Consider the following 20,951-nt stretch of genomic DNA (forward strand, 5'->3'; position numbering starts at 1 on the left):
ATGCTCTTTGGATACTAACAGCCTATGAATTACCACATTCAGCAATTATTCGCTACTACGGTTTTGGCAGCGAGGCATTATTAATCATTTGAGATGATGTTTTGAGGATGGGGAAGGGGGGTGTTGTTTAAATGTTTCTGTAATATTTTCAATTGTACATTAAAGTTGCCTTCGAGCATCGGGTATGCCAATCAGGATTGACTTGCTTAGCTTTGGACTAAAAAGGTTTTTGAATATATGATTTTAGAGTAGATTAATGTGAGCACAGCTGTATGTCTCCTCTTCTAAACGCTAGCCATGTGTGTTACTTGAGACATTCCTAAAACGAGCTTCGCATATTGTGAGATATAATTACAGAGCCGAGCGAAACGTAATCCACGTGCGTTTTTATTCACGCGATGGGCAATGGACACCAACATTTTTCAGAACAGTTCTGACAACGGAGGAAATCGTGTGTCCTCCTCCTCCTCCCTGTGCCCACGCAGCGAGTGCCACAACTCGTCGGACCGAATCAAGGTGCGCGTGTGGGACGAGGACGACGACATCAAGTCGCGCGTCAAGCAGCGGCTCAAGCGGGAGTCGGATGACTTCCTGGGTCAGACGATCATCGAGGTCCGCACGCTGAGCGGCGAGATGGATGTCTGGTACAACCTCGGTATGCAAACGCACTGCACTGGCACAGGATTCTGCTGTTTGTGTTTAGTTTGTATGTATGTTGAGCTTCTTTCGCGGCCTACGTAGCACCTCCAATTAGCATGGTTGACTACGTACGGTCCGAAATAAGTTCAGCATACATTCTCTAAAAGAAAATATGGCACTCACAAAGTGGTAGATATTTTATCAACCCCATAGGGATGATGGGGCTGACTCAATTCCCATCCTGGAGTTGAACTCGCAATCTTCCGCGTACGAACTGATTGCTCTGCCGTTTAAAAAATATGACATTGCTCTTCCAGACCGGGTATATTTTTTCAGTATGAAAAATAATTTCCTTGAGATCTAGAAAATGCAGTTCGTGCACAGTTCAGTAATACACTGCGCATTGCACAACTGGTCATCACCATTAAAAAATAATCCAGTTTCATTTCACCCCCCGTACAAAGTGAGTCGACTACGATTTCTCACTGTACCACTTACTACATTATATTAGCAGCCTCTGCCACTGCTTTATGCCTGTTGTAAGATGTTGCTAATGTAAGATTTTGCTATTGTAAGATGTTGCTAATGCAAGATCTTGTGCTGGTTGTGCACAGTTACGTGTTGTTTACTTATTTTATCATTGTTGTGCCGTTCTATTATTTGATTATGCAATAATTTATAATGCACGTTGAGCAATTAAGACATTTCTCTAAGGGGACTTGCAGTCCAGAGGTCCACCGGTTCAATTCCTCAGCATCTTGGCTGCAACATTGGGCAGGTGTCTTCAATGCCGCCCCCACCCCCAGAGCCTCCTTGTCAACCGAGCAGTAATAACGGGAACACCACAGTGAGTCGATTGGCAGATCACACGTGGTAGGGAAAAGTGTGGCTACTCGTAGCTTTCCAAGTCGTCTGGCTAGCATGGACGGTGGGAGATGGGACCAGTGGCACAGTGGTTAGTTGACGGCACTTTGCACCTGGCGTCCTAAGTTCGATTCCCAGCCACGGCTAACATCAATGGCGAGTGATGTCCGAACCAGTTCTGTTGAATCAACTGACACTAACCAGCTTGGTGAAGTATGGTCAAGAAAATCCCTTGACCCATACAGAGTGGACAGAACTTCATTGAGCAGTAGCATTACAAAGTGCTGTAATGTAATAGTATTGTTATTTACAGTGGAAATGTATAGTTTAATGTTAATAACTATCAAATCCATTCTTATTAACTAACACAAGAAAATCCATTCGTGAGCTCTGTCCAAAATCATAATGCTCAAAATAGTCACAAACACGTAAGGGGGACAGTCGGCGTTGATATCGAGGTACCTATCGATACAATTCAGTTGCTAGGTTCTGTTACTATCCCTTCTCAAATGTATATTCTGTTATACCATAGGGCTAATTGGTGTGTTGGAACAGATATGAAACTATAAAGTATCTCCATACATTTTTACTGAAAACTTTCGTGACTGCAGGAATTCATAATAATAATGTTTTTGTTTATCTACGTGACTTTACTGAAAGAACCAAAGTCTACATACACTTCATGTTCAATTCTTACAATGCATTGGTCACCGCCTGTATGCAGCCTAAGGCTGAGACACAAGTAAGAGCAAACAATGTCCATGTTCTCCGAAGTTGGTGACGCACATGGCCTCAAGCAATGTGTACACAAGCACCATGAATTAAATCATAATACAGAGAGATAAGTTTAATTGTTTAAATGAGACAACTGACTTCAAATGTATAACGTAATGGAATTAATTAGGTTTCATTGTCGAATGTGTCTTTCCCTGGCAACGTGTGTAATGTAGGTCAGCCACTGATTTTATTAAACCTAAAAAAATGTTCGTAGTTGCTTGTGCAGTAAAACCTCTCAAATCCAAACAAGAATACCGGAATTTGGGGTAAGCCACATAGGCTATCGAAATCTAGATATAAATAACCAAAACACTCAAACTGCAACACTGTTTACGTGCTAATTGAGCTGCACGTGGTAGGATGTGATGTTCTGTCGTCATTCCCATTGCATCATTCTACCATCAAGCTCTCATCTAACCATGTGTAGGAAATTCTACATACACTTAGCAGTAGAAAGTATAATGGGCTGCCAATTGTAATATATATTTCTAAAGCTATATAGTGATCTGTTGTATGGAATTTAGTGAATTATTAAGCCCCCTTTGTAAAGTTCCTCAGTAGGCTGCGCTCCCTTATTTACAGCTCACGTGAAATATAAGATTGGCAGCCGAATCAAAGCGTATGTATGTACGGTGAACTTCTTTCGCACCGTACGTAGCCAAACGTCTTACTCAATAATTGTAAATGTTGTTGATTCACTCTTCAACACACCGGTGGGCTAAAGTAGTGAACTATTTGTCTTTTGTCAACGTGACACTTTTTTACTGATTGGCCGTGTCGGGTGGTGGAGGGTTACGACACATTTATATATAACACGATTTAACCCAAAAACGTTTATTCTGAATGTACAGTTCAGCTCGCCGTTGCAGACATGTTTCTTTGTCTTTTCCCACTCTCGTCCTTTGCTGCCCACTCATTTGACAAAATGAACTCCCGGTGACACATCCCCCGGGCGATCAGCGCCTTGCTCCATGTGAATCACTCTGCCAGGCTGTGCGCCTGCGGAGATCGCTTGCGCACGTGGAAGGAAGGCTTTAATTGTCACGAAAAAATGCGCTAATACAAATAATTTATCCACGTTCTTTTTTTCACGGCACGTGCATATCCATTCCGTTTTTTTTTGTAATTGGCCACCATAGTAATAGCAAATGTTTACTTTTTAAATTCATCAACATGTTGAAACCTGATATTCAACTTATTCCAACATGTTATAATGTGTTGGCAATGGTGCACAAACAACAAAACTAAACATATTTGTCAATAACACCTCCCTAAACGGACAACATATATCTAATCTTGATTTGAAGCTTTCGTGACTGCAGGAATCCATACTCTTTGGTTCTTTCGGTAAAGTCACTTAGGTAGAAAAAATAATAGATCACGACGTTTCGATTGCAATGCAGGCAATCATCCTGACTTTACCAAAAGAACCACAGAGTAACATATATCTACTCTCATTGGCCTTTGAGGGAAATATTATTGGCGAATGTGTTGAAAGTTTTTTTTTGGTGATTCATCAAACTTCTGTGTTCAGTGTATTCTGCATGAAAAGCATTCGCGTCTGTTGCGATGACGTTGGTATGTTTATTGTTGTCACTGCATATCCATTAAAAACAACGTGGCGCTGCTCAATAGAGCCAGCGTCAGACCTTCCACAGAAAGCCAAGAGACGAGGAAGCCTGCGCCTATTCATCGGTATCACGTTTCGTGAGCAGGCTGAATCACATACGCAGGGACGCTATCAACACAAGTCTGCTAATGTTGGTGCTTCGCAGCGATGGAATAGCCCCCCCCCTCCTTCCCCCACTGATTGCGAGACAAGACAGCTGGCATTTTTAGACGGACCGCCAACACGGCGATAAAGTTTAAGGTTGCTATGCGCATCTTGACACGCAGCTCATTGCGTTTGTAATTTGACGGATTTATGCGTGCGCCTAGCAAGCTCGTACAAGGCTGTAGCACTCCCGATTTTCTTTTAATGAGTATTATTTAAATTCTCTCACTTCAGCTATGTGTGTCCTATGCGCCGTCTTGATTTCTGTCCGATTTCAACTCGACTCAGCCAGAGGGCATTGTTGCACAGATGGGGTTGACCTCATGCTGTTTTTTGTGCTTGCCAATTCTATATCTAACTTGGCCCTCATTCGTTGGCAATCACTGTGATGTGCCATGTGTCAAGGTACGGCAAAAAGTATTTTTGCATTTTGTTGCCGTAACATCTGTCCTTTACCAAACACCTCAGCCATAATCTCACGTAGTCATGCACACCAATGCTGGTCCAGCTTGAAAATAATTTTGAGATTCAGAGGCTTAAGACTAATTCCGCAGTGAATGGCATTATTATTAAATTACAAATATAAATTTTCTTAAATTTTTCTTGATTAAAATATTTCACCTAGAAACACCTTCGTGATGGCGCGTCTCATTTGCAATCGTATCTGGCATGTCAATTTTCACATACATAGTAAACACATAATGCCACGTATACAAATATCTGTAATGCAAATCTACATATTAAAACCCGCATTTGATAAGTATTTAAACAATTATTTTAAAAAATGTTAATTATTTTTATATCTACATGGCTTTACCGAAAGACCCAAAGAATATAATTATAATGGAATTACAGCAGAATCCCATTTCAAAATTGAGCAATGCATTTGCTACATCAGCTGTTTTCAATGTGCCATTGCATTTGGCAATATTACAAAGGTACGGCATGCAGTCTGTCATCGAGCACCAACATTAGTAAACCGTTTTTGAGCTTTGTTCCAGAAGTAGTACACAGTAGTACTTTCAAGTAACATTGCTATCAATAACCCATTTGGTAGATCTATCCAAGTAGTCCTTTGAGATACCGTCATTAAGCCATCTCTATCTGACCATCACTGCTTCTCTATCTCACGCATAGTGTCTAGAAACCATATTCGATCATTCATTCCATCTCGGTAGCTTCCACTGCTGGCTGGTAGGAAGGTGGTGAGGAGGAGGAGGGGTACCATCGCTGCCGAGGCCGGGAGTGGTGCCACCTAGAGCGTGCGTGTCCCTGCAGAGAAACGCACGGACAAGTCGGCGGTGTCGGGCGCCATCCGCCTGCGCATCAGCGTGGAGATCAAAGGAGAGGAGAAGGTGGCGCCGTACCACGTGCAATATACCTGCCTGCACGAGGTAAAGCCACGTGTAGCGTGCAGAGCGGTGGCCCGGCGTGATTGACATGTGGCCCTGGTGCAAGGCGTGAAATGTGGCCCGCTGTCTTTTGTCACTGTACCCTCTCCCTCCTCGTCGCGGGTGCCGATGGCGTGTTTCACACGACGGTGTAGGCCGAGGCATTTCGGTGTCTCGGGAAACTTGTCAGGTGACACACACTCAGCACTCACAGCTGACCGACTGCAGACCTTGACACGAGTCCTAGCAAGATGCCACTGCCTTCGTTTCCTGCGCCGCCTAAAGCCAGGGCCTCCAGCCAACCGCCAACACTCACCCCTTGCCTTCCTCACTTTATGTAGGCCAGAGACGATCCTTTGTGATGTATATCCAGTTTTAAAATGCTTTACATTCTACAGAGATATGCCAAGTGGCACAATGTAACACACAAACTGTGCCACCATTTTATGCAATTGAGTTAAATGGAAGAGAAATACCTATTTCAATTTTGTATTTTTTATGGGAATTAATTAAATGGTTGATACCACAGACTAGTGTTTTCTAAACAAATCTCTTTACATTTTCTTTCAACCTATCTACGTGCATTTACCGAAAGACCCAAAGAATATGAATTTCTGCAGTCACGAAAGCTTTAAGTCAATATCTCTTTACTGATGATACGTTTACGCATAGTCACCACTCACCAGTTATCCAGTTTTATGGAATTTGAATGTCAGACCTGGGCTTGGTAGAATTAAATGTAAAATATAAGTTGCGTGATGGATTTGTTTGGGGACTGGGCTGTAACAATCCACCATCTGCATGTGAAATCCTGGTTTATATTAAGCCACTTTGAGGGATTTACACCCCACATTTCAACCAGCTCAGTCCTCTATTGGCATGCACATTGTGTCACGGTGCCGCACAACCTTCCGTTGCACCTGCAGTCTTTTCTGTATTCCTCCTCCTTTAAAGCATTCTCTGAAAGTGACTGTGATGCTGCGTTTGAAACATTCAAACGCTATTATTCATGATTGATTTGGGCATTAGGCCACGTAATGATCCGGCCAATATCTTTCTGTATAACCCTCCACCACCCAACTTAGGGGTTTGTATAATAGTTTGTACCAGGAGTTTGTATAATGAAAACTGGATATGGGTGATGCATGCTAAAGTTGACCTTTTGTAAACCAGTGCTTGCAACTTGACACACCCATTTGTCTGCCTTGTATCCACGGCAAGAATTGCAGTCGGTCGATGGATTTCAGTTTTGCCTTCAGACGCAACACTCACAATCATTGTGGACACCAGTGGTGGTCAGGGAAATAACGGAGTTGATGGAGTCGGGAGGGGGATAGATGGAAGGAGCAAAAGCCAACACTCCAATCAATTTGCATAGCAGAGATACGTATGTGTGTGTATCTGCATGTGTGTGTGTGTGTGAGAGACTTCGTGTACATATGACTTGGTTGTGTGTGTGTTTTATATACGTGCGTTACATGTAAGCACCGCTCTGTACAAATTGTAAGAACGGGAAATCCCAAGGACGAATTGACCGCCCCGAAATCGATCATAAAATCCAATTTTGGTAAACCTATAAAATAAAACGTGTCAACCCGCTAATGTAACTTGCGTTGCTGACGATTTGTAATGAGGAAAAATGGTTCATCAGCAGGGGCGGAGGGGGGGGTGCAGTGGTCGGCACACCACACGATGAAACGTCGAAACCTTGGTTTGTCTGGATTGGCGGAGTAATGAGTGCACTTGCTTTTAATGCCAGGATTCTGAGCTGCAATTTAATATGTTTTTTGATGGATTTAATAAACGACATTTTTCCATGAAAGGCATTGTATGCAGGTTTGACATATAATGAGTATTGCCACCAAACATAACATTATATTAAATCAGCTTTATATGTGCTTAAGTAGAGGCTTATACAACTCCAATACAGAGCAGGGAGGAATTATTTTTTAAAATATTGTCACTAACTAAATATTTACCTCCTGTGAGGAATACACAGGGTGCTTGACTTGCCACTCTCATTTGTTAAGAAATGTTAAGATGTTGTTGGAGCTTCATTTCAAACACTTGTATAATTTTACAATTGTATCCTACCACGTCACTTAGCGTTCATATATTTGACCATGTAGTTTCATGTGGTTATTATGTGTTTAATTTAAAAAGTAAGTCTTACAATTATTTTTCAAAGGCAATTGTTAATTTTTAACAACATTGTTAAGATTACTCAACTAAATGCCCTTGCAAGAATAATCATCGACGAGCGTCGCTTTACGTTTTACCACTTTCGCAGAATCTCTTCCACTACCTGACCGACATACAAAACAACGGCGTGGTGAGGATTCCGGACGCCAAGGGCGACGAGGCGTGGAAGGTTTACTTTGACGAGACGGCGCAGGAGATCGTGGATGAGTTTGCCATGCGCTACGGCATTGAGTCCATCTACCAGGCGATGACGTGCGTACAGACCCCGCCCCCCTTGCCCTCCCCCTCCTTCACGTGCCCCTCGTCGTTAAACGGCCCTCCCGTTGCACTTGTAAATCGACGGTTAGCAATGTTGCGTATTTGCACATGTGCACATCATTTACCCGTGAGGCACTGCTTGCAGTTATCTGCGTGTCCGACGAATATGAACGCCTAATATGATTACGTGTGTATAATTTGTATGCCTAAACACATGCTAATTTCACGCGATAATTTCAACAACATTAATGATCATTACTATTCTTCAGAATAAATCAAAGCATTACTAAGTCTTCAACTTAGGAACTTTTGAATATTTTTATGGTTTTGTAAATGTTGAAAACAAATTTGCGTGCGACTTTTTTCATACTGAAATAATCCGTTTTTAAAAGTTGTATTGTATTTTTTCAATGCTATTGTACCAACATTTTGACATTTTAGGAAGTCTCCAAAACTATCAAATTAAGGTGGACTAATATGGCCTCTTTTGGTTTAGTCAATGCTAATATTGTTATTTTCTAAGAAACACCCAAACACATGTGCGCTGTTATTCTAGGTAATACAACAATTTCCAGTGAGGAAGCCAGCAAATTGCTCCGTATGAACATTTTTTTGGAAATGCCGCATTTCGCCTGGAAAATGGAGCACTTATTCTGTATGATGAGGGAACTCTGCCACATTCTAGCACAGTCGTGGCTGCCACTACTCTAGGGATATCTCACATGGTTAACAACCTGATAGCTAATTGAGATAATGAACATTAATGGCAAATAATTTACCCATCACAGAGCCCTTTTGGGTTATATCTTAATGTCCTTTAAATACGTGTTTTATGTAACCACGTGTTACCGTGTTCACTTTCATTATTTTTTCGTGTCCCTAATTTACATCATTAGTGATCCCAGCAAAGTTCACAATAGTTTCTTAACGTTCTTCATTTATCCATGACACACCATGCTGATATATTATTTCTTAATGTGTGTTCTTTAACCCTGTGCATTTCCTTTAACATTCCTCATCACCTTTATTTTACCACAGGAAATACCACTGAGGTTAATTATCTGCCACTTTCTCTCTTTATTTTGGAACATCTGAGTGAGAGATATAAATGTGGTTGCACCCACATCTTCCAAGATGTCTGGTCAGAGTGGAAGAGTAGGCCAAATTCCCTGGAGCACTCTCTCAAGTGGAAGTCCTTCTTTGAGCAGTGATGTGAACAAGTACTTGGCTTGCTGCACCTTTGTAAAATATAATAAATTCTGCTGAAAATGTAAAAGCCAATGAGGGTGATTATAATTCAAAGGCCACTTCAGGTTGGTTTAGGCTAAATTATGTGCCCAGAGAAGGCCTGTGGTCGAAGTAATCACATCTAATTAGCACGATCACGAGCCCCGCTGAGGAGGAGGAGGAAGCAGCAGATGGCGTGGTGCTGCGCTACGGCCCCTTTAATGCTCTTGGGCAGCATATCGCAGTGATCTTTCAGCGCTACGGCGCTATTGATGGGAAGCCATCACAACTCTCAGTGGAGTTTCATATTTTTTATTTTACATTCTGAGAGAGGACATTTGTGTTGTGAATGGCCCCGAATATAATGCATTCTGTGGCTCTAGATATACAAACATCTGGTGACAACTCCACATGATTAGGAATCTAATGTCGCGTGTCGGTAGATTTATTCATTTGTGAGTACATGCAGTGGTCCAAATTGGCGGACACACGATGGTACGCCATTCAGGCAATGCTCAACACTAAACGTGTACAAGCACTTTTCAAAGCAGTTCCTTTTGCTGTGCCACAAGCTATCGGCAGGGAGGAAACTGCACTGAACATTGGCTGCATGGCAAATGGGCATCAATGGGCTTCTACTTTTCCATTTCGACCACTGAGAAACGTGCCAACGCGTGACTTTGCGTGCAAGTTGGCGAGCACACGCGTGAGTGTGTGTGCGCGTGCACTTCTGCACACACACACACGCGCGCACACACACGTGTGTGTGTGCATGCACTTCAGCACACACACGTGTGTGTGTGCGCGTACATTTCAGCACGCGTCTGCTTTCGTGCGGTTGTACTACATTGGGTGGCCGTTGTGAGTTTTACCGCGTCTGTTTTAACGTCGTGCTCACGCGCTTGCACTTGCAGGCATTTCTCCTGCCTGTCGTCTAAGTACATGTGCCCGGGAGTCCCTGCGGTGATGAGCACCCTGCTGGCCAACATCAACGCCTACTACGCGCACACCACAGCCTCCACAAATGTCTCGGCCTCCGACCGCTTTGCTGCGTCGAACTTTGGTGTGAGTCCTGCAAACCCGCCGTGCATTCTGTGTCAAAGATTAAATTACCCCGAATGTTGTCCTTTGAGGGTCGCGGTTCCATCTTACGACGAGTGCTGCCCACGCAAATGCGAGATACACAGCCGGGGTGGAGGGTGGGGTGGCTGGAGGGGGGCGTGACGTCAGTGCGATGCACGACCCGGCACACCGCTGCGAATGTGATTGATGTCATCACGCAAGATGTTGCTGTCAACACTACAAGCAACCTGCCCGCTCAAGTCCCAGCCAGCCAGCAAAATTTTTTTTTTATAATGCAGTATCATATTACCCATTATTTTACTTAAGAATTTTAGATTTCACAAGCAGGTACATTCATATTTTTTCGGGCATAGGATGAGCCTCAGATTATTTTCAGTTATTTGTAGCCAATGTTCATTTAATCAGCGTGTAGTCTTCATCTAGGTCGATGATAATACATGGAATTGAGTTTGGTCTTAGTCTGTGGATCTCACTTTTGTCATTCAAATACAAATTACTGACTAATAATGTGCCCAGTGTTAATTCAGCCAGCATTTCGTGACTACATGAAATCCACAGACAGACCAAGACTTTAGAGGAAGACTAAAACATTAACATGCTGCTTAGCAGTGTGCAGCATGTGCCCGTTACACGCTGAAATGGTCTGGGGGAATGTTTTACCTCGGCATTGAAAGTCACTGCCCCTTTAGTGCATTGGTTCTTTGGTTAAATATGAAACCATTATTGAACAGAATTCTTACTCATTTATGTGTGCTGCTGTTTGTGACAGAATTTCTGTTTGGTTGGCGTAGTGTTGCACGGCGCTGTTTTGTGATAGTATGTTGGTTTGTTTAGTTTGATGGAAAATGTGTCTATTTAGCAGCAATTGTAAACTTTGCAAATGTATTCTCGTCACAACGTGTTCATACAATGTGAATCTTCAAAACAAAATATGCAATCGCAAGGTTTCCTGTAAGTGTTGCTTCTCTAGCAAAGGCTTTGCTCTTGAAATTGGTCATAGCACAGTCTTTCCAGATAAATCGTGGGAGCTGAAGAGAGATGACAGGTGTGTTGGAGGTCTCGTAATTGTTTAATTCCTCCTATCTGTGACAGCTTATTAATCAATTCTGTTATCAGGTGTGGCCATCCTATCCCCAATTTCCTCCCATTATCCACAGGCCACTGGAGACCTTCCCAATGGATCATTGCATGAAAAAAACACATAATTTGGCCCGGCATATTGTGTGTACTGTGTTTGAATCATGAGTCCACGTTGCTGTACAATAATAGCAGGGCACTGTTATGGAACACGATTTTGGCTTCGTTTGAATTGTATGAGAACAGAAAGAGAGGTTTGTCCGGCTCTTGGACCAGCTGCACAACTCGCTGCGGATTGACCTGTCCATGTACCGGGTAAGGGCCCTTCATGACATTATGCTTTGTGGCATTGGCATGCATTTCGTTTTATTATACTTTGTGTGTGTGTACATATATATATACATAGATACATAGGGACTCCTCTACTTAGGGTCATTCGACTTAGGAACTTTCAGAGATACGAACAAACCTGTCCGTATGTCCAGTTGGCCCATTCTGACCGAGAGTCGTAAGTTCAACAAGTACCGTGTGTGGTTAATGCAGACTTGATTCCTTGCAAAAGGTTTCTATTTGGTGTGTGAACATCTTAACACCTGTTTTATTGCCATGAAGAGTCAAACCTTATTTTAGGTGATTTATTAATGCGAATTGCATTGTAATTATTTTCAGATAATGAACGCTCTTTTCCCGACCACATTCAATTCAGAATTGGTTCGATTATGCTCCTTCAGACTGCAGTGTATGTTAAAGTTGTGCGTGTCTTGATCGACAGTTGAATTTAAATTATTCACCTTCGATTTGCTCTGCTACAATTGCAATTTGCACCATCACTATTATCTGAACGATTAGTGAGTAGCTTAAGTGTTTTTTTTTTATCCTGACAGTGACCAAATTACGAGTAACCTATCGCATCCATTGTATTTTACAATATCTATTTTTTAAAAAAGGTTAAAGCACAATGCAGAAAGCTGAAATACTCGACAGATGCATTTTTAAATTGTACTGTATGGAGGGCAGCGGTGGTGGTGGTGGTGGCGTGGGAAGTTCAGTAATTGGTTGAGCGTCATTTCATTAGAACATAGTGCTTTAACAAGCTGTGCTAATTCTAGATTGAAATTAGCGCACTGAAAGCTTATGGAGAGCATTCATAGAGGTTATTTCAAACCGGTGTATTGCATGCATAATTGGGAACATGTGCTTTATTTCATTGACAGAACAACTTCCCTGCCAGTAACCCTGAAAGACTGCAGGACCTGAAGTCAACAGTGGACCTTTTGACTAGTATTACCTTCTTCAGGATGAAGGTATTTCCTTTCACATTGGTAACACATTCATAAAAGGCATTTTTGTTGGGGTGTCACTGAAATGTTATGGTCAATTCAGACTTGTGTCAGTAGCTTTGAATGTCCTACATCATACAGATCACGATGCTATTTTTGCATATGACAATATGTTCCGGAGCCTAAATGCCAATGTTGACATCTATTAGCCACTCAGCGGGCTTTCAGGAGAGAGTTCATGTCGTTTTGCTCTTCCTCCCTTAAAGTAGTGCAGACTGTAGTTGTTTACAATGTTGCCCAGTTTACCGACAGGTTATAGTGTCTCTGCCTGTGACGAAGTCGACCGGAATGTGCCCGATCTCATCGCATCTCGGAAGTGAAGAACGGTTGAGTTTGGATCGTGCTTGGATGGGTGACCACCATGCATGACAGGTGTTACAGGCTTTGCGGCTACGAGATGGGCAGTCCAGCAAAATCCATCGTTAAACACTGTACTTTTGGCGCTCGCACGTCTTTGCTCCTAGCCTTCAGCAGCCCGCATCAACCAGCATGGTGCATCGACTAACTCTGCTGTACTCATTCATGCTGCTGCGAGGACAGAGGCGGAGGGAGCGGGGGTCCATTGAAGAAATTTTGCCACATTGTTTCGTTGGCCATGAGAAGGGGTCGAACCAGCGATCCCTGGATTGCGCAAGTCCAGTCTGCTAACCATCACACCACAGCAGCTTCTCTCTGTTCACTGGAGAGCACACTCATCTCTGTGTGATATATTCCTGGCGGCTGCAGGTACAGGAGCTGCAGAGCCCCCCACGTGCCAGCATGGTTGTCAAAGACTGCGTCAAGGCCTGCCTCAACTCCACCTACGAGTACATCTTCGCAAATTGCCATGAGCTTTATAGCCGGGAATACCAACCCGCTGATCCGGTAAGAAAAAAAAAACTGTTCACCTGGTAATATCACAAAACGCAGACCCCGTGATATCACAAACGAATGACTTGGTAAGGCTACAAACGGCTGACTAGATGTGAAAATAGCCAATGTCTCAACCCAGCGACAAGAACTGTACATTTTTTTGTCATTGTTGCACTCGTAGGCCACCCCTCAACCCAGACGTAAAGTAATGTCTCTGGCATCGCTTTGCCAATGAATGCTAACCGTTCCCACCGGGCGGTAATTTAATTATTTGCACGTTATTTATATATTGTCCTTTACTAAGTTGTCGACATTCATTTACGTCCACGGTGCTGCTGTGATTTATTAGTTCCCAAATGCAAATATCAACCGTTTACGTGCATAACGTTCCCCTGGGTTACAGGATAACTTCAGCTTGCATTAGGCATGCAGTCTGCATTTTTGTCCGTTCACACCTCAGCCAGTTCGACTGTGCAGAACACCACATTGCTTGGAATTACTCATTGTAATATCACTGGTCGTTCATATGGTGCACATGCCAAAGAATCTTTAACTGCCGTAGCCCTACATTTATGCACCAGTGTTAGCTTCCAAATGACCACTCAATGCATTACTTTCTCAACGGAGATTGTCCTATGGAGAGTAATTTACACCACTATCTCAGGGCTGTTAACAGCAGACGAGCACTGCCTCAATCTACGTACGTACATTGAACGTCTTTCGCACCGTACGTAGCCAACCGTGCTCATCGAGGTGCGGAAGGGAAGGACGACACACTAAACTCAACAAGCAGTTCTAAAGAAATGAGCTTTCAATCTCGATGATGATTTAAAAGTGCATAGCTCCAGTGGCTTCCTAATATCGGAAGGAAGAGCATTCCAGACGGCCGCAAAATGCTCGTTTGAGCGAGAAATCACTTTCGTATTACTTTTGTCCACTGCAGCAATTGGTGCTGTTCGTTGATTGTGGGGTTTTATGGAGTTTAACCCTCTGAGATTGTATGAAATCACTTGCGTAGATTGGCTTGCTGTGTAAGCCGTGTACAATGCGCTTGTTTGTTTGCAACCTTCATCGAATGTTGAGAGAACTGTTATATTCGCAGTCGGGCTCCGAGCAGAAACTGTGCTTCTCGAGTGCGGAGTTGTTTGCCGCTATCAGCAGCACTAGTTACTGTGAGACAAAACAGAGCTGTTTGCTAATTAAACTGATTATTTGGTGATGCTGCGTTGGCAAATACTCAAAACATTCGGCAATAACACAGTGGCCCTAATTGTAAAAATATATAACAAGCAACGTCTTGGGCAAATGCACCTCCGATGAGTATGGTTTGCTACGTATGGTGCGAAAGAAGTTTATTTTTTTATTTTCAAGACCATACTATGTGCTATTGATGAACGTGTTGAGTGCTAATTAAGATCACTTTCACACTCCGTCACAAATCTCACACTGCGACTTAGAGGCCCATTGCTCATTTAAATGACTCTATAATCCAATGCACGCAGTAGTATTTATAAAAACATGATTATATACGAGTAGACAATGTTGATTAATAACAGCACTCTATGGTCAATGCACTTAGACTGGCAGCCTGTCAGCTGTATATGGGTTATAGAATGCACACGTGTTATTTTATTGTTCTCCCGCAGAGTAAGAAGCAGGATATTCCTGCCGATGAACAAGGGCCAAGCATCAAAAACCTGGACTTCTGGCCCAAGCTAATCACCCTCATCGTGTCGATCATCGAAGAGGACAAGAACTCCTACACGCCTGTCCTTAACCAGTGAGTTGCCTCGAGTTGATGTCCACTCGGAATGGACGAAATCTCTCTTGTCGTTCATTATGCACATTGTTTAATTCTACTTTCTATGTATGTTGAACTTGCGGTTCATGTTCGTCCCATGTCTCGGGCATGGATCGTTGTTGCAAGAGGTTTTCTGATTGCTTTTGTTTTACATGGGCTTTTTATTTTGAATTAAAATATTTAACCTGGTGTCCAGGGTGTCAACTTATGAGTGCATAATGACCATGAAAGATGCTGATACAAACATTTAAAATCTTTCACTTGTACAGTTTGCATTTATACAGTGAATATCATACCCAGTAAAACACATGAATAAATGTGGTGCACACCGCCAGTTCATGTTGAAGAAGTATTTGGATAAGATTTAGATTTCTGTATTATTTTAATTGTTATCCAACCTTTAAAGTGTATTGAATTAGGTTCAACCTTTGCCTAAACTAATTTAGAAGTGTACCAGGCCACTTCACCGTTTAATAATAAATCATTATCTTGAATATATGAGAACGACGGCGATGGGGATACAAAGCTTTGCACAGCTCTTTCTTTTCATGACTATGTCGAGGTCACATGATTATGTTTGAACCTGTTTATAAGTGTCACAAGAATCATCTCTAATAGAATGATGCATCACTATGACATTATTAACAGCTTCCTGTATGGTAAAATCACTAACAATGACAGCCCCCCTTATTATACTGTAGTACTTTTTAAATATGTATTTATTTACTCGATAACATCTTTGCGGTGACAATCATTGCTGGTCGGGTGATAAACCTGAAACATCTTGCTTGCAAAGCATCCCCTCTCCTGTGAGATCATCACAGTCTGTTTCCTTCACGATAGCCGAATGGCTGGCCCACATGGTACGGGGTGCAGTGCCTCGAATCCCATCACTGCCAAGCGTCTCGATGGAGTTTTTTTTTTTACAAAGCGCGCCAGGCGCTGTGAACGGACGACGCCCGCATCAGTTGATGACGCGCCCGTTATTTTGTTTCTTTCATTTCCAGACCCCCCTTCAAACAAATTGCAAACTAAACGCTTTCTATTCGTTGAGCGTGCGTGTGCCAATTTGTGCTCGATGACTCCCGCTGCTTGACGGCGTTTCCCCCCCCGCCCACCACCTTGTGCCGTGTGCTCCTGCGGGTGCGTCGGAGTGAAGTGAAGGTAGCGTGCGGTACATGGGACACTGCGTAAATGAGCTTTGTGTGTTTCCCTAGGTTCCCTCAAGAGCTCAATGTGGGCAAGATCAGTGCAGAGGTTATGTGGATAGCCTTCGCTCAGGACATGAAGTATGCCCTTGAAGGTAGGTACCAGCAGGAACATATATACAATGATTGGAGTGTCGAGATTGTCATTATGCTTATGGATGTGCTGGTGGAATCTAATTTGTTGAACAATGAGCTTATCGCAATGCGGTCTCTCAAATAAATATGCACATATAGCAACACGATACGATGTGCAAGACTATTAAGTGTAATGGAGTACAAATGAGCAAATCCTTGGAAGCTTTGCTGTTACTTTCTATTATCATTATTTTTGTTACACTGTGACAAATCTTCTGAAAGCTTGATTTGCATCGTTTGCGATGGAAAAAATACAACAGTATAACCGTAGCGGGAAAACACTTAGCAGTGCGGCGGATTAAGATGGAAATGAAACAACAAAGCTTTTCATAATAAAGTATTTGCTCTTGAACGTGCAGCAATAGTTAACAGTGCTCACATCTACAAAAAGAGTATTCAAGACATAGGCAGGGGACAGGAAGAGTGGAATGTCGATGCGAAGTTTAATCAAAGAAGACGTTGTCCACCGGTGGAGACGGACCGAGACATTGTTCATGGCTTGCCAACTGTGGGGGCGTGGCAAGGGACAGGGGGCGTGTCCTTGTGAAGCTCACTTTATATATCTATATCCCAAGTGAATTCTGGCGGATCGTTTGATGAGTTAAAAAAGGGCGTTTTCTGGGCAGAGCATTGCAACTTACGTTTAGCCCCGAGACACAACCAACAGCTGGTGGACCTGGGGATCCTGTCATGATTGTGGCTTAAATTGCAAGGTCTAATTTGCGATTCAGGAATAGAGTGGGCGCATCTGAGTTTTGTAAGAGAAGAGAACGGAGAAGAGGAAACATGACAGGGGGAGAGTGCACACGGAGAACAGAGGCAGCAGAGAGGGACACGGAGGGTGGGAGTAGGCAGAGGCCAAGAAGCACAGACAAGGAGAGACAGACACGGAGACAACAACAATGTGTGCTTCGGTTTCACGTCTGGTAGTCGAACGAAAATAACATTTGCATTCAGAGTATGTAACGCACTCGTTAAAATGCATTAGTTCATACTTCTCAATGCAGAAGTCTCCAGAACTGGGTCCTTAAAAACTAATTGTGACTTTCCTGGATAAATATTATCACATAAGTCATGTGCCACTGAGGTGCTGGGAGAGTAATTGCCTTATTAGGCGCATGGCCTGTCCCACTGTGCTTGGAGTGGGCCCCTTGAAGGGCTCCGTGCACCAGGATGTGCCGATGTCACAACGCCAATTGCGCCCATTTCCCACTGCCCCTCCTATTTGTCTGGAGCCACGGTGGCAGATCTCTGATCAACAAAGGCCAATCAAACTCGGAGATTTAACACGTACGCTTTCGCAACCAATATCATCCATAATAGAGGGTTTTTTTTTATTGTAAACTCGGAGATGTTAACGTTTCCAGTTTTATTTTCTGTAACCAGGTGAGATTCCGAGACCAGGATAAGTGACAATGGAGCAAATACAATTGGAAATAGAATGCAGTAAGCTTGGCAAAATACACTCAATTTACAGCAAGAGTTGTTTTTTACATAGATCCAAAATGTGGGAATTATGCTTGCCGTGTTTAATGTGTTTTTTATCTAATCGTAAGGGATCTGTGGGAGGGAAGGAATACATGTCTCCTGTAACAGGACAATATAGGGTTTTGGTAATTTGGAAACCCAGTTAGAATGATGTTTTCCCAAGTTCTTATCCAACAACAAATACACACAGGCTTACGGTGCAGAAAAAGAATGCCACTCCATCATTCGAACAGCAATACCGTTTGAGTATTTGCCTTCATCACAACGAACATTTGACAGGCCTTAAGCCCTATCGGGGTCGAGTCTCTTCGTCATCAAACTCGTAAAACTAACAGCCTTTCCACTGTAAGACATGACGACCATCAATCATGTGTGTTCAATTTTGTTATGCTTTCATTGTGGGGCTACTGTTTCCATGTTTGTCGTTTTCATTTTTCATTTGTACTCCTTGTGCCTTCCCTGCTTCATTGTGCCTGGCCTTGTGCCACCGTCGCACCCTCACTTTCATTGACAACGTTTAGCCTACAAACAGCGCTTACACTCAACACACTGTCATGGTAAGAAGCGTCCATCAACGCGTTGCTTGCATGCAAATCTCCTTTAGGCAACGGCAAGCTGGGAATAACCGATGGTGTTATTCACGCAACGAACGCGCATGATCTGCCTTGAAAACGGATCATGAAAAACAAAACTGTAGCGCACATTTCCCTACTTTAGCAACAGATGGCTCTCTGTCTGCCTGCCTCTGTCGTCTCCAGTGTGTCTGGTTGGTCTGCCTGTCCGTCATCGAGTGTGCCACCCGTGTCCACTCCCTCGTCCCATCCCCCTTGTTCCTTCCTCCATTGCGTTCAAGTAGCTCGCGCACGCAAACGCCCCTTTAGTGGCATTGTTCACGATGCTTCGCCAGATGTTTTGCTTTGTAGGAAAAAAAAAGTAATTTAGTTCGCTATTTTTTTTTATTGCTCTTCGCGAATGCCCGCGTCGGAGTTATTTGCGGTATTGTTTGCAGAAATTGGAACATTTTTATTGAGTCAAGAATACAGTAAGTTTTATTTGGTGTAAACACACTGTGTGATGCACAGAGTTATTTGAAAATGTTAATTTTACTGTGTTTTAGTGAATGTTAAATATAAATTGGGTTATCGGTCCTACAGAAAAAAAAAAGATTTTCTTTGTAATGCGATTGCAAATTCCTCGGTAATCGGATGATATATTATCTCGAAACGCGCCAGTTGAAACAATTGGGAAGGTTTATTAAACCCCTGGCGCCTGTCTGCTCAGCAGTAGAAAAGGTAACGCCGCAGTGAGTCCACTGGCAGGTCACGTGTGGTGGGGTAAAGTGTGGGCTACGCTTACCTCTTCCAAAGTGTTTCCGGCCAGCATGGAAGAGTAGGCCAAAACGCTCTTAGAGGTGCTCTCTGGAGCTTATATAGTGGAGGCCCCTTCCACCAATCGTGGCGTGAGTAGAGAATTACAGGGCAGGTCCTTTGTCTGCTCCGTATTCATGTTGTCTAGCAATGTCATACGCCTTCGAAGGAACTCTCATATAACATGTATTGCAAAATTATATACCCATCCAAATGTGCACGAGTGAATTGGGATGAAAACGAGCCCAGTAATTGTCACGATACATACCAAACGTATGTATGGCAAATTACGAATGCGTTCTAGCTCATCACTTTATATAAGATATTTTTGCAAGCTGCATATTTTACATTTTATGTTCTTTTATTATTTATTTTACATGTTTTTTGTTTCTGTTCATGACCTGTGTGTGTGTCAAGGCTCGGCCACTGTGTGTGTACGTAGCGTGCTGTTCTCTACCGGTAAGAAATGGTCCCAGATACAGAGCTTTATGAGGCCCTGTAAAGGTTGCTTTACGTGTCTCCCGTTTAATAACGAGGATTTCAAACATGGCAACAGTAACCTTTAGAGGACAAATTGGCGGCACGTTTATGATCAAGAAATACTAAGCAACTTGTCACTTCCATAGTTGATGGCAAATGTTTGGTGGATGTTTAGCATGGTGAATTTAAATCTCAATTCCTACACCCAAACATATACTCATTTCCAAATTCATAGGCGTAGCTATTTATTTTGTTTAAATAAATTGAAAGCTAACCTAGCCTCTCATGTGCAGTTTTTTTTACTGGGCAGACACCATCAAATATTGGGCTGCCCATACGCCAAATAAATCCAAGAGTGTACCAAACTAACGAGACGTTTACAGGGCCTCATTCATGGAGATCATGGGATATGTGTGTGTTGTGCTGCTATTCCTTACCTAACCTTACCACAGGTGTTCTGCACGATACCTGTAGAAGTTGATGTACGTTCCTTTCCTGCTCAACTTTCCTTTGTTATACTATCCCTGAAGGGGGACAAAATAACCTCTTTTAGTTGAGTTAATGTATTTGTTAATTTACCAGAATATTTGCATCATCGTCTTCTCCAAGCCTGTAGAATGTTTGTGCCAAATGTTGCAAGAAACAGCTGAATTTCCCAGCTGCTTGCTGTGTCACCACATGCAGTCGAGAATCCAGTGCATGTGGGGGTTGCACTTGTCAGAGCACACGGCAAAGGGTTCATGCCACGTTGGTGTCTGTGACCACGCGGATGCAGTGACGTCATTGCAGCAATGCGCTTGGACGTCGTGTCGCAGATACGTCGTCACGTTGTTATTAACGCCGTTACCAGATTGGCGTCGCCTCAGCCCCACACACTTGCGACGTAAAGCGGCGTATTATTGTATTGCCGTGGGTTGCATATGACGGGGATGTCCATTTATATGGGCTTTCATGCCGTGTTGATAAATCAAACATTTAGTTTAATATT

The 20,951-nt window shown here is 43.0% G+C and overlaps 1 protein-coding gene across 4 annotated transcripts in view; it reads left to right on the top strand.

The window, feature by feature from the left end:
• Positions 1 to 20,951, top strand: part of UNC13B (unc-13 homolog B) — a 174,870-nt gene that overhangs the window by 119,096 nt on the left and 34,823 nt on the right. For all 4 annotated transcript variants that reach the window (XM_078600220.1, XM_078600223.1, XM_078600221.1 and 1 more), the window contains 9 exons: positions 486 to 655; positions 5,333 to 5,448; positions 7,736 to 7,899; positions 10,047 to 10,197; positions 11,539 to 11,607; positions 12,507 to 12,596; positions 13,359 to 13,496; positions 15,131 to 15,264; positions 16,503 to 16,588. In XM_078600220.1, coding sequence (XP_078456346.1) covers positions 486 to 655; positions 5,333 to 5,448; positions 7,736 to 7,899; positions 10,047 to 10,197; positions 11,539 to 11,607; positions 12,507 to 12,596; positions 13,359 to 13,496; positions 15,131 to 15,264; positions 16,503 to 16,588 — 1,118 coding nt within the window. The remainder of the gene's footprint in view (positions 1 to 485; positions 656 to 5,332; positions 5,449 to 7,735; positions 7,900 to 10,046; positions 10,198 to 11,538; positions 11,608 to 12,506; positions 12,597 to 13,358; positions 13,497 to 15,130; positions 15,265 to 16,502; positions 16,589 to 20,951) is intronic.

The sequence above is a fragment of the Lampetra planeri genome, chromosome 13 (assembly GCF_965212315.1).
Source record: "Lampetra planeri chromosome 13, kcLamPlan1.2.h2, whole genome shotgun sequence".
NCBI lineage: Eukaryota > Metazoa > Chordata > Hyperoartia > Petromyzontiformes > Petromyzontidae > Lampetra > Lampetra planeri.